Source organism: Crocuta crocuta, unplaced genomic scaffold (assembly GCF_008692635.1).
Source record: "Crocuta crocuta isolate KB4526 unplaced genomic scaffold, BGI_CrCroc_1.0 scaffold61, whole genome shotgun sequence".
In the NCBI taxonomy this organism is placed as follows: domain Eukaryota; kingdom Metazoa; phylum Chordata; class Mammalia; order Carnivora; family Hyaenidae; genus Crocuta; species Crocuta crocuta.
Window position 1 is genome coordinate 257,556 of NW_027528369.1, and position 17,174 is coordinate 274,729.

Here is a 17,174-nt window from a genome sequence, read left to right on the forward strand (position 1 = left end):
CTGCCGTGTAGTCGCCGCCGCTGCTGCCACTGCCGTCGTTGTTGTTGTGGTTGGTGCGCTGAGCTCCGCGGCTCCGAGAGCCGGCTGCATCCCTTCCCCGCCGCCGCCATGAAGTGGATGTTCAAGGAGGACCACTCACTGGGTAAGGGCTCCGTCAGAAGCCGGGGGTGGGGGTCGGGGNGGGCGGGGCGGAGGCCGCGCTCTGGACTCGGGTCGCCGAGGCCCGGGTGCCCCCGGCGGCTGTCCATGGACCCTGTGCCGCCTTTCGCCCCTCTTCCGGGAGGCTGGGTACGGAGCACCGAGGCCGCCGGGACGCCGGAACAAGGGCCCCGGGCGTACGCAGGTCGCTAGGGGAGGAGGACCGGGGGCCCGGGAACCGGCCGACGGGCAGGCGCGACCGTCCGCCGGGTGTGTGTCTCCCACAGAACACAGATGTGTGGAATCTGCGAAGATCCGAGCGAAATATCCCGACCGGGTTCCGGTGAGTGCACTCCCCACCCCCTCACCTCTGTCACCCCGTCGTCTAGGACTAGGGATAGGGCCCCGGGCCATTCAACAGTTGACAAGTTGAGGGTCCAGTCCAGTTATAGTAGGAGACAGGCCAGACTGGGTTAGGGGACTTCTGGGGCCCGGACGTGAGGGTCTTGAATTGGTGCTGTTCAGGGCGCCTCGGTGCTGAATCTTCGATCTAGGCCAGCGAGCTGCCTGCAGCCTCTAGGCTCCCTCGCCAATTATGTAAGGAACGATGTTCTAGGACAGGGCAACAGGTCACTGCCACTTTTGGGAACAGTGGTGGAGGGAGACTGTCACTTTGGTCTTCGAAGTGGTACTTGAGTCGCAGGACACTCATCTTTAACTTTGAGCCTCCATCTTTACCTGCCTTTTAGCTGCCTTTCTTCACCTTGACCCTGCCGTCCTTTCCTTTCCTGACCAGAAAATCTGAGAAGTGTCTGAGAACTCCTTCTTCCCTGGTTTCTCCTTAATCAGTAATAAATATGTTCCTATATTTCTTCCATGGTAGGGGATAAAGTTTCTGTAATCCTTACTGATTTTTTAAAGGACATGCATGTCTTACTGTAGCACTTTGTTTGAACAGTTCCTTTTAGGGAGAGGTCAGGAGGGACACGTTTGAACCCTAGTTGAGACCGAAGCAACAGGCCAAATGAGGAGCTTGGTTCTTGGCTGGCTGGGATTGCCACTCATTCCCATTAGTCCATCCGTTCCGGTTTCCCGTGTTCCTTGGGATCTTACTTCCCCTGTAGTGCGAAGGCAGATCCATTCTGAGGTCCTGGAGTAACTGGCTGTAGAGGAAACCCTCAGCAGATATTCTCAGGTCTACTCAGACAAAATGTGGAAAAGCTTTGAAGTAAGGGCTGTGTTTTTCTCATGCATGCTGAGATCCAGGATTGTAAATCTAATTGACCACAGAAAAGCACTTACTGTTTGCCTATCACATTTATATCAGTTCTTAACCTCCAGAGTTAAAAGTTTGTGGTTTATTAAATCAGGGGCATATTTTCCAGTGTTGTACCGTTTCCCTACCCACTTCTTTCCCACATACTATTCATCAGCTCTCTGACAGGCCAAGGCTAGAGCCTCACTTTAGAAACCCAATCCTGACCTCTCTTTGCTTTCCCAGGTGATTGTGGAAAAAGTCTCAGGCTCTCAGATTGTTGACATTGACAAACGGAAGTATCTGGTTCCATCTGACATCACTGTGGCTCAGTTCATGTGGATCATCAGGAAAAGGATCCAGCTTCCTTCTGAAAAGGCAATCTTCCTGTTTGTGGATAAGACAGTCCCACAGTCCAGGTAAGAGGTGTTTACTGGCATTGGCTATCTGCTTGGCTCCTTATAGAACTCAAAACTTTGAAGGTCAGAAAACTCTTAGGGGTCCTGACTGGAAATCTGGATTTTGTGTCCCCTGACATGAGAAGCTGAACGAAAATAAGAAAGAGCTGCAATATACAGGAATGTACTTTGGGTTAAGAAAATCGAACAAAGTTGAACTTAAAAAAAGAAAAGAAATGCAGCCTCAGACCCTCATGAATCCTTTAACACAGTTGAGGACTTAGGCTTAAGCCATCAGTCAAACTGAAGCCTAAATTTAGTGAGGTTTTCTTCAAATGATCCATGAAATAAGTCCTGGCATTCTCCACTGGGAGCTTGTGGGCCCTCCTGAGGCTCAGCTTTGGTTAATCACTCTGCTGCTTTGCTCTACAGACTTATTTTGGTGCCACTGTCAGAGTGTGTGGCTGCCTGATCCTCAGGTATGCTAAAATGGCTGCTGTCCAGCAAAAGCTCTGAGGTCTCTTTCCAGACCTCCTCCCTTATAGCACCTGCTCTGACAGAGTAACCGCCCCCTAGCTTCTGCTCTCGTGCTGCCTGGAAGCATTCTTTGGGATAACTTGGGGCCTGAATCAAGGCAGGGGCATTACACTACCCTTCTTCTGTGTAGTTGACAGCCCAGCTTTAGTTGCCTGTGGAAAGAAGAAAATGGACTCATTCTAAATTCCTGATCAGTCCTTTGCCATTACTGGTTGAGTACTTCTAGACCCTGAGCCACATGCTAGTTCCTCTCCTCTTGAGTGTGGGTTCCTGGCTACATCTCATACTAGAGTCCCAAACTAAGTCTCATTTGTTACCCCTAAAAGTAGTACTTCTAAAAGCTACGGCTTTCAGAAGCCCTGGGATCTAGCCTAGTGTGGCCAAAGTATGTTCCCACTGAAAATCCTTGGAAAGTCCAGAAAGGACCTAAGCCAAACTCCAGTCCTTTTCCTATAAAAGGTAGAGAGCTCTGGCTACCTTTTGGTCTGAAGTTTTGCTTTCCCAGCCTCCACTGCCTCCATTTCCTGTGTTTGGCAGAGAAGCAGGATAGGGGAGAAATGAAAGGTTCTTCAGTGAGGCCAGTTCTTGCCTGAGAAGGTAGGCCGAGCCCGGCCGGCTGGGTGCTTTTGGTGTCCCGCAGCCGTAGTTCGGGAAAGGCAGTCTTGCCACCTGGTGGGCTCTTCCACCCTCTCTTCCCAGGCCTCTTGGTAGTGTGGTGCTGGGTGTACTTTTCATCAGGGCGGAAGCCCTCGGCATCTGTGGTCACATTCAGCTTCCCTTAAGGCCGTGGGGGAGGTAAATCTTTACTCCTACCACTTGCAGCTTCTGTAGAGCTTTAGTGACCCTGTGTTTCCTCCTTCCTGGAGGTGGCTTCTTAGGTGGAGGAAGTAGATGACGAAGACCCGTGGTATTGTATTTATTTTACTCAATTCTGATCCTCTGATATTTCCTGAAGGAAGTGAAGTAGGCTTCTGGAAACATTGTTACTCTGACGGCTCCATGTTAATCTAGCAATTAAAATGGCTGCAGATTAGCAATTGCCCCCTCCCTCCATTATCCCTGAGATATAAATAGAACTGGAAATGAAGAGTGATTCTCAGGGCAGCAGAGGCTGCTTCACTTTCTCTCCAAGTCCCATTTGCCTTTCCAACCTGCTAAGAATCTGCCCTAAAGCAGATGATGCAGCAGCGACCCCAGTCTGGATTTTAGAGTCACTAACCAGGCTTCCTCTGCCCAGGCCTGCGGCCCTAGTTGAAGGCTTTCTGCTTCAGGTTTAATGTAGCAGTTCTCTGCTAGGGGGTTTTATTAAGAAAAATTGCTTGTAGGGTACCTGGGTGGCTCAGTCGGTTGAGCCTCTGGCTCTTGATTTCGGCTGTGGTTATGATCTCATGGTTTGTAAATTCAAGCCCTGCTTTGGGCTCTGTGCTGACAGGGCAGAGCCTACTTGGGATTCTCGCTCTCTCTCCCTCAGGCTCTGCCCCTTCCTCCCTTGTACTCTCTCTCTCAAAATAAATAAATAAACTTAAAAAAAATTGTTTCTATACCAAGAGGTCTGTGACATTGTTGGGCTTTATGCAGATGGTAATCACCTGAAGGTAGCACACACCAAATTGCCACTGGGTCTTCCCCTAAAGCTTGTGTGTGACCTAGCTTTGCTGTCTCCTTCTTGAGGCATTTTAGCAGCAGCCTCTTCCTCAGCTCCTTCCAGCCTCCTTAGGGAAGCACAGGGCCCTTAACCTTCTGCCAGTGCTTGCAGGCTTCAGAGAGTGGCTGGAGAAATAGTTGGGAAAGGATGAATCCAGGCCGACAGGAGACCTCCCCCTCCCCCGACAGATCTGCTCCCCCGACAGATCTGCGTGAGGCTCCCTGGGGGAGCGGGAGGTGGAGCAGGAGCAACTTCAGTTACTCTTGCCTCAGAGTGGAACTTTGGGAGAGTGTTCTAGAACACATCTGAAAATTGTGGTCCTAAAAATGTGGTCATTGTTTAGAGTAGTTAGTATTAAATATTGATTCTAGAAATAGAGACCAAGGCAAGTCCCTGAGAGTTTTACTTCCTAAATTCTTTGAGTTCTGTTTTTTGTTTGTTTTTTTCTTTTTTTTAAAGCACGGCAGAGCGGGTAGGATTTCCACTCCCTTTTCCCATTTAGCTTGGGAAAGTTAAATTCTCTGCCTACGGGCCTGCATCCAGAATCAGGCCAAAAATGAAAGAAGTGTGCCTTGATGCAGACAGAACTCGAGAAAGAGCATCCGTGTGCACGCTTCCCAGTCATGGCCTTAGAGGGGAGCCCAGACCTGGCGATGGCACCTACCTTTTGGTCTTTGTTTAGAACACAGAGTCTTGTTAATCTCTGTTTAAAATAGAAACAGCAGTGTATTATTAAGTAAAATATCTCTAAGATGTTATAATTTAGGAATGTTACATTTGGAAACCTGTGTTTAAGATTGTGGTGCTTAGTTGCTTCTTTGCTCTTAAAGAGATACTGAGTAAAAGGAAGCTGTGAGATCTTACAGTCCATTCATCCTTTATTTATTTATTTATTTTTATTTTTATTTATTTATTATTATTATTTTTTTTTTTTTTACATTCATCCTTTATTTAGAAATGTACTTAAACACTTTTGATCATTTCTAGGTAAACACTTCTTCAAGAACAGGGTTTATTCCAGCAGTAATGGAATTTATATCAGAGAAAAATCAGATACAAGGAATAGCCAGTAGTTAATTCTTATGTTTTAGAATGTCAGGGAGCCTTCATGGCTAAATCAACTTTCACTTTGAGGTGGTTGCCTTTCCAGGATCCACAGCAGTGGCCACTGTCCTCCCACCTCACCCCATCCGCCCTCCCCTGCTGGAAAAGAGAGAAATCCAGGTCCAGTGGAAGCACGTGGGCTCCAAGGCAGATGGGTGACCAGGTGTGTGCCCATCTGTCCAGCCGGTTCATGAGTCAAGCTGGATCCCGCAGCCTTCATGACCTGCCCTTGCTTGGCCCTTACCCGTTGGTGGAGGTTCCGCAAGGATCAGGCACCCACACAGTTCTAGGTCAGCCTCCCCCAGTGCAGAGGCTCTTGAGTAGCTTAAATCTAACATTTGCCCTCAGCAACCCGGCTGTTTCTGGACGTGGATCCTTATGAAAAGTACTCTTATGAAAGGTGCCGTTATGAAAAGTTGGTTTGTCTGGATCTGTGTGACTCTGGAGGGGTAGGTGACAGAGTTTTAGGGATGATTTTAGGTTTGTTAGACTTAGTACTTGAGGGTCCCACCCTTAGATTGGCTTCGTGGCTTACAATCTGCCATTGGCTTTTCCCATTTCTTTCCTTGTCAGCCTGAAGAGTTTGGAAGGCAGCACCGCCCCTGGAGCTTGGCAGCACCCTTCTGGGATGAGTGCATGTATGCAGTAGTTGATGCCACAGCGGTGTGCTTTAGTGTCAGGGACTGGAGGTCATCTGTGGGTGTGACAGCGGGTGTGCTTTAGTGTCAGGGACTGGAGGTCATCTGTGGGTGTGACAGCGGGTGTGCCTTAGTGTCAGGGACTGGAGGTCATCTGTGGGTGTGACAGCGGTGTGCTTTAGTGTCAGGGACTGGAGGTCATCTGTGGGTGTGACAGCGGGTGTGCTTTAGTGTCAGGGACTGCAGGTGGTGGTCTGTAGGTGTCTTCCCCAGCCAGTGACTTAGGCAGGAGGCCTTGGACTTATAGTGTTGCCTGTAAGTGATCAGGCCACTCAGCAAGTCTGTATGGCTTAGCCTGACAGGAGCGTGCGTGTGACAGTCCTCTGGGCTTTCTGGCAGCAGCCTGCCCGGCGCTGTGTGGCTCTGGCTCTGTGACCTCTGAGAGGGAAGCGCATCTTCTCAGAGGCTTCTGGAACTTGTCCCAAACTGATGTGCCAGCCTCCTGCTGTTTTATTCCTCTCCCTTCCATTTAACTCCTTTTTTTTTTTTTTTTTTTTTTATGGACTTAAAATTTAAACTGTTTGTGGCCTAGCTCTCTGGGGCTCCAGGCCAAATTATTTTGACTTTGTATGTGTGTTACCCAATCCCATAAGTGCTATTTGAAATCATACTGAAGAGATGTGTCAGTTGTCTTTCACGGCACTCAGTGATACCTCGAAACCCAGCATTCGCTCACAGGCTGCTGAAGGGAGTGTTCAGCTCCCAGCACTGCGTTTCGTCACTTTCCAAGTTCCTGCCCAAGGGGTGTCCTTAGCAGTGCTGCCTTCAGCTACATAGAGTTTCCACACGAGGCTCTGTGACAGAGGAGGAGGACAGGAGACGACTCTTAGAATCATTAGGCACAACAGTTGTCACGTTACAGGATCTGAAGGAGAGACTCTGTGTGACGCAGAGGCTGGCAGCGGCGGCCTTACCTGGGAAGCTGTTACAAATGTGGAACCTCAGGCCCCACTCCAGCCTACTGAATCCAGCTGGGCACTTGACCCGGAGTGCGAGTGATTTCGTATGCGCGTTTGTGTGCGTGAGAAGTGCTGTTCTCGGAGAGCTCTGCCAGAGCTACAAGATGCTTCCAGTTCAGCCAGTAGAATAGATCTGTGTACTCACTCGGAGGCAGCCAGGCTCAGTGGTAAGAGTGTGTCCCAGCTGTGTGATCTGGCGTGAGTCACTTAACTTCTCTGGGGCTCACTTTTATTATTATCTCTAAGCTTGTGCTGGCTCATAAAATTGTTGTTAGGATGAAAAGAGTTAATATAAACACTTAGAACAGTGCTTGGTACGTAAGTGCTATTATAATTAGGAGTTTTATGATCACCCTCTGTAGCTGCTGGGGCACTGGTTTAAACAGATTTATAAATTCAGATTTTACTTAGAAGACGATGGAATTTTTTTTTTTTTAATTTCTGGGAGAGAGAGAGAAAGAGATAGAGAGGCAGCGTGAGCAGGGGAGAATCAGAGAGAGAGGGAGACACAGAATCCGAGAACAGGCTCCAGGCTCTGAGCTGGCTGTCAGCACAGAGCCTGACACAGGGCTCAAAGCCACAAACTGGGAGATCATGACTTGAGCTGAAGGCAGACACCTAACCGACTGAGCCACCCAGGCGCCCCAAGACGATGGAATCTAAAGCCAGGAAGGAACAAGAGCCACATGATGATGAGCCTCTGTGTTCAGAGCCTCAGAGCCTACCTTAGACAGCAGTGACTCCGGTGGTCATTGGTCACGGCAGGCAGAGTCCCGGGTTGGCTGCCGGTATTTATGAGCTCCTCGAGTATTTCTAACCCAGCAGTGGGATTTAGAGTCATTGCACTGGGGCTGCTAGCTTGCTAGAAAAAAAGCACACTTAGTCTTCAGATGGAGCCAGACTTGACATTGGCATCAAGGGGTGGCCGCCTTTGAAATGCACAGGGTCTTTTACTTCTGCCTCTAAATCCCTCTGGTACTGGCAGTGGGGAGAGGGGAGGGCAGGTGCTCGTCATGGTCATCCTGGATACTAGGACGAAGTGGGGCTGAGAGAGTTGTGGCAATAGCTGTAGCTGTTTTCCCTGCAGCCTCATTCCGAGGAGGCTCAGAGGAAAGCAGGGTTCCTTGGGGCATTCCCACCACCACGGTAAGAATCTTCCTGAGAGACGCAGCTACACGTCAAGCCTTTCGCTAGCCACTAGCTCCTCACTCCACTTCCAGGGCACATGGCTCTTTAAGTGAGCATCTCAAACAAGCAAAGACCAGCATCTGTCTGCCTGGCAGACAGACCGTTTCTCAACCTAGCTGCACCTGGAATCATCTTGGGCATTTTAAAACACACTGATGCCTGGCTCCTACCTCCAGAATTCTGATTTTGTTGGTCTGAGGTGGGCCTTGGGCATGGAGAGGTTTTAAAGCTCCACAGCGATTATGCTGTGTAGCTGAGGTTGAGACCCACCACTCTAGGGGTCCCCATGAGGGGGTTCCTCCGTCTCCCCACCGTCCCTCAAGTCCTCACGTGTTCCCAGGGCAGTGCTGTCGAGAAGTGGCATGTACAAAGTAAATTACAAATGTAATTTAAAATGTTCTAGTACATTTAAAGAGAAATAGATGAGATTAATTTTAATAATTTGTTTATCCAGTATATCTAAAATGCCATTTCAACACGTAATAAAAATTGAGATTTTACATCCTTTTTGTCATACAGGTCTTGAAATTGTATGTATGTTTCACACTTAGAGTACATCCCAATTCAGACAAGCCTTATTTCAAGTGCTGAATGTAGCCAGTGGCTACTGTATGGGACGGCAAAAATACAGGACATTTCTATCATAGCAGAAATAGCGCTAGTGGATAGGGCCATTCCAGGAATTCCTCATACAAGTGTCAAGTTAGGAGATGCTCACAGGGAGCACTGTTTACCAGGTGTTGTTGACAGGTCATTTGTATTCATACTCATCCACCCCCGTGTTGTTACTTAAGAATTCTCATCTGCCCACATAGCCAACCAGGTTGACCTTGCAATTGGGCAGGAAGAAGAGAAAAGGAAAAAAACTCCCCCTATATAAATGCAGCCTGTACCCCTGTTTATATGGAGGTCCCACGAGGCCTGCTAGGAACACAGCAGCAGGGTGGGGCTGTGATTGTTTCCCCAGCTTGAGGCCTTGGACCCCTCTATCCCCCGCCCCCCGCCCCAGTTTTACTGAGTCCTGCATGTAAACATCTCTTGTGACTTGTCCAGCTAGTGACTTCTGGTGTCTTCGTCTGGCTCTCAGACTGGTATCTTCCTGCTGGTTCTGGTTGACCCCACGTGTGTGGTCACACTGATGTTTAGCACGTCTGTGCCTCCTGTTCATCTCGCCTAGTACAGTCACGTGGCCGGAGTGTGCCCGGGCTTCCCCGTGTTACTAGTCTTAGCTGAGCCAGTACAGCTTGGTTTCATGGCAGAGAACTAGATTAGGTCGCCTGTACCGCAGTCTGTTTTATGGCTCAGGGAAAACCAGCTTTCCCACCCACACATGTTTAAACAATATCTATTTCTGGAGGGTTCTTAGGAAGGTTGGGCAGAGTTTCTTTGGATTCCAGATACAATCTGAGAACTTTTTGCATTACGTGTGAGGAAAATAACTTCTCTTTGATGGCACTGATGCTGGTCTCTGGGGTACAGGGTGTTTGGTGGGGGAGCTTCTACAAGAATGAACCCACTTGTACTTACCATGTTAGGTACAAATGATAAACCTACAAATAAGCTTGAAGGAGAAGCACGCTCCATGTACACTTCCTCACCTTGGCCTTCCAGCCGCCAGGGATGGGCTGCTTGGGCTTTTAATTCTGCTTAGTTTTTTGTTTTGCCCTTGGAGTCCAGAAAGCATTCGAGTACTCACCAGAGCTGGCCTCTGAAGGAATAACTTGATGTGACGGTGGGTTAAATGGCCTTGCCTCAGGGCAGGAGGAGGATATTTGATTCTAGTCTTGTCTACTGATTGCCAGAGGCCTAATTTTCCTGGCTCCATTTCCCCTCTGTAAAGCTGGAGTGTTGGCACACAGCAGTGCTGAGATTGGAGTTACTTTTCTTGTCTGCCACCGAAAGTACAGTAGAGCAGTTAGGTTGTTTTTTTTTAATTTTTAAATTTTTTAAAATTGTTTAATGTTTTTTATTTTTGAGAGAGAGAAAGCGAGCAGTGGAGGGGCAGAGAGAGAGGGAGGCACAGAATCTGAAGCAGGCTCCAGACTCCGAGCTGTTAGCACAGAGCCCAACACGGGGCTTGAACCCATAAGCCATGAGATCATGACCTTGAGCCCAAGTCAGGCACTTAACCGACTGAGCCACGCAGGTGCCCCAGGACTTTTTAATGTTTATTTTTGAGAGAGAGAGCGAGCACATATGAGTTGGGGAGGGGAGAGAGAGAGAGGGAGATACAGAATTCCAAACAGGATCTAGGCTCTGAGCTCTTAGCACAGAGCCTGACATGGGGTTCGAACCCATGAATGGTAAGATCATGACCTGAGCCAAAGTCAGATGCTTAACTGACTGAGCCCCCCCAGGCGCCCCAGGCAGCTGGTGTCCGTAGTCAAGTCCCTTCTCCTCAAAACCCGACTTTCTCCCAGCACCTAGACTCAGTGACCAAACCCAGTTTTCAATGTTGTTTTTTGTTTTTCTCTTTCAAGCCTAACTATGGGACAGCTTTACGAGAAGGAAAAAGACGAAGATGGATTCTTGTATGTGGCCTACAGTGGAGAGAACACTTTTGGCTTCTGAGGGCCAATGCTGGGCTAGGTGCACCGTTCCTGCTTGTGTATCTTGTAAATAGCCGGCCATTTTCAGTTACCAGACCTCTTCACATAGACCTCTTAGTGCATTTGTAACTGGATTTATTTCTTAATATATTGGAAGGTTTTGTTTCCTTAGACTAGTAAATTATCATACAGAGTTTTATTTTGAGTTTTCCTTTTTGTGCACTGTCCTCATGGCTATATTCCAGGGATCTTGTTCCTCTGGGGATCATATTTAATGAAGATATTTCCATATTAAAATGAGGTAGGTGGGGTATTAAAGTGAAAAGGAGGGAGATGATGCATTTCTTCTGGATTATGTTTGAAGTGTTAAAGATGGCTAAGTATTAAAAGCACCCAAATTAAATCCTTAGCAATCAGAACACCTGCTTCACTAGATTTCGCCAACTGCCAATCATGTTGGACTGAGCTAATCTGTTCCTCTTTCTGAAAATATTAAGGTAAATAATTAACAATAAAACTTCCTCTTATAAAGGCATTGCAGTGTGACCATGTCCTTTATTTGCTTCTTCCAGGTGGGCCAGAGCAGTAGCCCTGTGTCTGCTGGGCCGGCAGGAGGCTTTGGGGCCCATAGCACAGCCTGGGATAGAAAGGAGGGGTCCGTGTCATAAGAGGGGCTTTGTTTTCAGTGGTTAATATATCCACATGGTTCAGCTTTAAGCATAGGAAGGTAGACATTGAGAAGTCCTGCTCCCACTACTGTTTTCTGACTCCCTAACCTTCCGCCTTGTGGGAAACTACGTTTACTTCTTGTTTCTTACTTATTTTTGGAAGTACAATCGAATGTGAATGTACGTCCTTTTCTTCTACGAAAGAAACCATATATATTTATGTATGTTGTTTTTTTCTCATTTAACAATATATCCTGATGACCTTTCCATATCAGTTCATAGGGAGCCTTTTTGTTCATTATCACAGCCAGAGTATTGCGCTGTGTGAATATACCATTATTACGTGGTTGTTTACAGGCTTTCACTCTTACGTACGGTGTTGGGACAATAACCGTACACTGTAACGTTCTCTTAGACGTACCTGCTCTCTTCATGGTGCTGCTCTCCAGTCCCTTCTTCCTAAAAGTCACAATTAGATTTCCTGTGTCCGTGAATGTCATGATTTCTCACAAATTAGTATAAATCTGGAGGTTTGCCACAACACACTTGCATCTAAGAGGAACACTTGGTTACTTTCCCAAATTTTCTTTAGATTGATTGTGTTGGAGGCTAGAGCCCTACATAGATAATGAGAATAAAGCAACTAGGTATCAGCCCACGATCTGGGAACGTGTCGTTCAAATGACTGCCTTCAACCTTCTACAGGGGAAATAGAATTTTACCAAGTTATATAAGCAAAGCTGTCTACTGGTCTCAGCTCCCCAGGTGGGATCAGAAGAAACACTTGTCGCTAAGCATTGTGTTGGTCTTTCCGAAACCTGACCCAATAAAATCTGTGCAGTCTCTTTGCTGGTAGTTTTAAACTAGAAGCAGGGAGAACCTGACCTCTGAGTGGGCAAGGAAAAAGGAAGGAACAAGTTCTGTGTTAAAAGGAATCTTGTTTGCAGTGACATACACCCAGCTCAAACCGACTTAAGCTCCAAAACGGCAATTGATTATTTCAGTTATTGTACAGGGATGGTTCACTGGCTTCAGACATAGCTCGAACCAGAGAAGAAATGGTAACATCAAAGCCCCTTCCTCTTGGTTTTGTTTCCCTCTGTGTTGACTTCATTTTCCAGCAGATTCCTCTCGTGTCATGGCAAAGTGGCCCCATCAGCATTTCTTCTGAGGACAATGTTAAATGTCCCCACAGGATTCTGGCCTCACTTGAATTACCAGCTGGCCTCTCGCCCAGCCCCGCCTGAGGCAGGGACTGGTGGGAAGGAGTGGTAAGACCCTCCTTAACCATATGAACAGAGCAGTGGAGGAAGGATAGCTTTCCAAAAGCTTCCTTCTGATCCAAAAGCTGCTTCAGATTCTGTCTTTCTCTCTGCCCCTTCCCTGCTTGTGCTCTGTCTCTCTCTGTCTCTCAAAAATAAACATTAAAGAAATTTTTAAAAATAAAACTTAAAGTAATTTACAGGGGTGCCTGGCTGGCTGAGTTGGTAGAGCATGCCACTCTTGACCTCGGGTTGTGAGTTCAAGCCTCACGTTGGGCATAGAGATTACTTAAACAAATATTTTTTAATCTAAAAAAAAGTACTTTATAACTTTTATTAAACACTCTCTGGATACTGGATGATTTACATACACTATCGTGGTTAGTCTTCAGAAAGCACTTATGAGACAGGTAGTGTAAATCTCAGAGCTACACTGCTATCAAGTGGCAGAGCTGACGAGATTTAAAACTTCAGATTCAAGAGGAAAGACAGTTGGCAATGTGAAATCATTTCATAATGCTTGTTTTTTTTTTTTTTTCTATTTACAATATGCCTCACACTGCTGGACACTGAGGCACAAACAGGAATAAAACATTACTCCATCTTTCAGAAACTTACATTATGGGGATAAACCTATACATATAAATCAATCTATATATAAATCAGTAATTACAAAGCTAGATTAGAAAGTATTCTTGGAACAGAGAAAGGAGTAGCTATGATCTATAAAACAAACTATTGAAGAAAACAGCTTTATTTGTAATACTAATAAAAAATGGATTTGTCAATCTTGCCTTTAATTAATTTAATTAATTTAATCTTGCATCTGAATAAAGGTTTGAAAAGTTACAAAAAGTAGCATCCAGTTTTGCCCAATTAAAAGACACTAGCAAGATTTTACAGATGAATTTTATCAAACTGTGTAAGGAATCCTTAACCCTTTCTTAAACTTGCAGAGATTAGAAAGAGGGAATAATTACAGATTCATTTTGAGAATTAAAATCTCAATGCCCAAAACTTTGTGAGAGAGAAAAATTACCAACTGATGTCATTTATCAACAGAGAAAAATCCTAAATAAATACTAGTAAAGAAAATTTAGTAGTGTACTAAAACAATCATGACCAGGTAGAGCTTAGCTCACAAATGGGTTATATAGTCCATCAATGTGTCTATGAATAAAATATTCCAAACTGGGGTGCCTGGGTGGCTCAGTCAGTTAAGCATCCGACTCTTGATCTTGGCTCAAGGTCATGATCTCATGGTTGGTGGGATCCAGCCTCATGTCCTTGGACTCTCTGCTGTCAGTGCAGAGCCTGCTTGGGACTCTCTCTCTCTCTCTCTCTCTCTCTCTATCCCTCTCCCTCTCCCTCTCTCCCTCCCTCCCTCCCTCCCTCTCCCTCTCCTCCATTCACATACATGCTTGCTGGCTCTTTTTTTTAAGGTTTAAAAAATGTTTATTTAAAAACATTTTTAATTAAAATTTTTTTTTAATTTTTAAAGTTTATTTATTTTGAGAGAGAGACAGAGAGACAGCAAGCAGAGGAAGGGCAAAGAGAGGGAGACACAGAATCCCAAGCAGGCTCTGTGCTGCACAGAGCCTGATGCAGGGCTTGAACTCATGAAACCAGGAGATCATGACCTTAGCTGAAACCAAGAGTCAGATGCTTAACTGACTGAGCCACTCAAGTTCCCGTTTATTTATTATTATTTTTAAAAATTTTTTGTTTAATGTTTTATTTATTTCTGAGAGAGAGACAGCATGAGCAGGGGAGGGTCAGAGAGAGAGGGAGACACAGAATCTGAAATAGGCTCCAGGCTCTGAGCTAGCTGTCAGCACAGAGCCCGACATGGGGCTCGAACCCACGAACTGTGAGATCATGACCTGGGCTGAAGTCGGATGCCTAACCAACTGAGCCACCCGGGTGCCCCTCCCCTGTTTATTTTTGAGAGCAAGAAAGAGAGACAGCACTAGTGGTGGAGGGACAGAGAGAAAGGGAGATAGAATCCGAAGCAGGCTTCAGGCTCTGAGCTGTCAGCGCAGAGCCCATGGGGCTTGAACTCAAAAACCGTGAGATCCATGACCTGAGCCAAAGTCAGACGCTTAACCAACTGAGCTACTGAGGTGCCTCCCTCTCACTCTTAAAATAATAGATAAGCTTTTAAAAAAAAATATACCAAATTAATTGGAGAAAAACTATATGATCATCTCATAGATGAAGAAAAATACCAGAAATAACTCAAATCCATTCATAATTTAAAAAAAGCCTCTTAGCAAATTAAGAGTAAAAGGGCACTTCTTTTTTTTTTTTTTCCTTTCATAGTTTATTGTCAAGTTGGTTTCCATACTTCTTTAACTTGATAAAGGGAACCCATAAAAAATCTACGACAAAAATGACTGTTATTATTTTTTAAATGTTTATTTTGAGAGAGAGGGTGCACACACATACATGCTCTGGTGGGAGAGAGAGAGAGAAAGAGGGTGAGAGAGAATCCCAAGTGGGCTCTGTGCTGTCAGTTCAAGGCTCAAACTCATAAATGGTGAGATCATGACCTGAGCTGAAATCAAGAGTCAGATGCTTAACCAACTGATATACCCGGGCGCCCCTACAGCAAATATTTAAATCTATGGTAAATAAGGTAACATGATAGGTACTGATACTGGATAGACAAATACACTAGTGGAACAGAATCCAGAAATAGATCTGTATATAAAACATATGTCAGAGGTGGCATGACAAATCAGTAGTGAAATGAAGAACCAGTCAACACATAGAAGTGGTACTGCGAAGTCTGAAGGGTGAGCTTTATCTCAATATTCTCAATTAAGGCTGTTAAAAAAGATTGCTATCACTGCTCTGCTTCTAGTCACGTTATTTTGGCATAAAACCAATACAATAAGAGAGGAAAAGTAAATGAGAGGCATAAAAATCAGAAAGGAAGACTAAACTGTTCTTAAATGTAGACGGTGATAGTCTACACAGAAAAATCCAAGAGAATCTGTAAGAGAACAAATAAGAAAGTTCACCATGGTTGCTGGATACCAGATGAGTTACAAATATACAAATACAAATATCAGCTATAAACAATTAGAGAATATAATAGGGAAAAAGATCTCCTTCTCAATAGAAGCAAAAGTCTGTAAGTGCAAAGGAATACATTTAATGTGATATGCAAGACCTTCATGGAGAAAATGACACAAAAGAAGATCTAAACAAAAGAAGAGATACACCAATATACCATATTTGAGGATGAGAACACCCAATATTGTAAAGATGTGTATTGCCCCAGATTAGCCTATAATACAATTCCAATAAAAATCCCAGCCAGTTTTTTTGTTTGTTTCTTTGTGGAATCTGACAACTGATGCTAAATCCACCTAGAAGAGCAAAAGGCCAAGAATAACCAAGAAGTGATCAGAAAAACAAGCTGGGGAGACTAATCTCAGCAGTAGTCAAGTCATTAAGACTGCACCATATGGTGATAAAGACAAACCAGGGAACACAACAGTAACCCAGAGGCAGGCCTGTGTTTAAAATATAACAATGGTCGGTTAAGCATCCGACTTTGGCTCAGGTCATGCTCTCATGGTTCATGGGTTTGAGCCCCATGTCAGGCTCAGTGCTGATGGTGTAGAGCCTGTTTGGGATTCTTGCTTGTTCCTCTCTGTCTGCCCCTTCCCCACTCACACTTTCTCTCACTCTTCTAATAAAATAAACTTAAAACATTTTATAACAATGATGGCATGAAAACAAAGGGAAAATTATAGGTTAGTTAATTAGATTCTATATTGGCTGTATATGGAAAAAATAGATCCTGGGGCACCTGGCTATCTCAGTTGGAAGAGTATGCAACTCTTGATCTTGGATTTGTGAGTTCGAGCCTCATGTTGGGTGTAGACAGAGATTACTTAAATAAGTAAATACTTTTAAAAAATCCCCATATTACATCATGCAACAAATAACTTTAAGAGTAATTAAAGATCTAAATGTGGAAAAGCAAAACTTAAATTTAGAATATCTATGACCTAGGACTAGGGAAGGAGTTCTTAGTCAAGATACAAAAATACAAATGAAAAAGGGAAAAATTGATAACTTTAAGTACATTACAATTTTTACTTAAAAAATGACTTTCGTACAAGAAAAAAAGTACTATAACAGAATAGGAGCCACAGAGCGATCACGTTTGCAACAGATATAAATTTTAAAAATTCACATCCAGAATAAATTAAAAAAACCTCTTCCAGATAGTAAGCTATAACAGCCCAATTAGACCAACAGGCAAAAGAGAACAACAGAAAATCCTTACCTTTACTCCAGGCCACTGTATCTGCGGCACATTTGCACCAGCTCTAGAGTGTGCTTTTCGCAGATTACAGCATGAACAGAGCCCCCTCGAGTTGTGCAGTGCACAAGCTGTCTACTAAAAGATAAACCTTGCACTATGTGGTTGGTGGCACTGTGAAAATGCAAAGGAAAGCCAACTAGGGGATATCACTGCACCCTCCTCAAATTGGCCAAATTACGTTGCAACATATAAAAATGGTGGGTTGGATGTGACACATCTGGAATTCTCATAAACTGCTCCTGTGAGTGTAAACTGGTACCATCACACTGGAAAGCAATTTCACAATATCCAGTGAAATTAGAAATGCAGAGAACCCATGACCTAGTAAATTCCACATCTAGGTATATAGCCTAGAAACATCCCCACCGGTGCACAGTGTTCATCAACAGGAGAAGGGAGGGGATAATATGTGGCATATTCATATAAAG

At 45.0% G+C, this 17,174-nt stretch overlaps 1 protein-coding gene across 1 annotated transcript; it reads left to right on the forward strand.

Moving 5' to 3' along the window:
- Nucleotides 1-6: 6 nt before the first annotated feature.
- Nucleotides 7-11,006, forward strand: GABARAPL2 (GABA type A receptor associated protein like 2). The gene is made up of 4 exons (XM_077754032.1): nucleotides 7-142; nucleotides 426-481; nucleotides 1,640-1,812; nucleotides 10,403-11,006. The coding sequence occupies exons 1-4, from the start codon at nucleotides 109-111 to the stop codon at nucleotides 10,491-10,493; spliced, it is 354 nt and encodes a 117-aa protein (XP_077610158.1). The 5' UTR covers nucleotides 7-108; the 3' UTR covers nucleotides 10,494-11,006.
- Nucleotides 11,007-17,174: the final 6,168 nt, after the last annotated feature.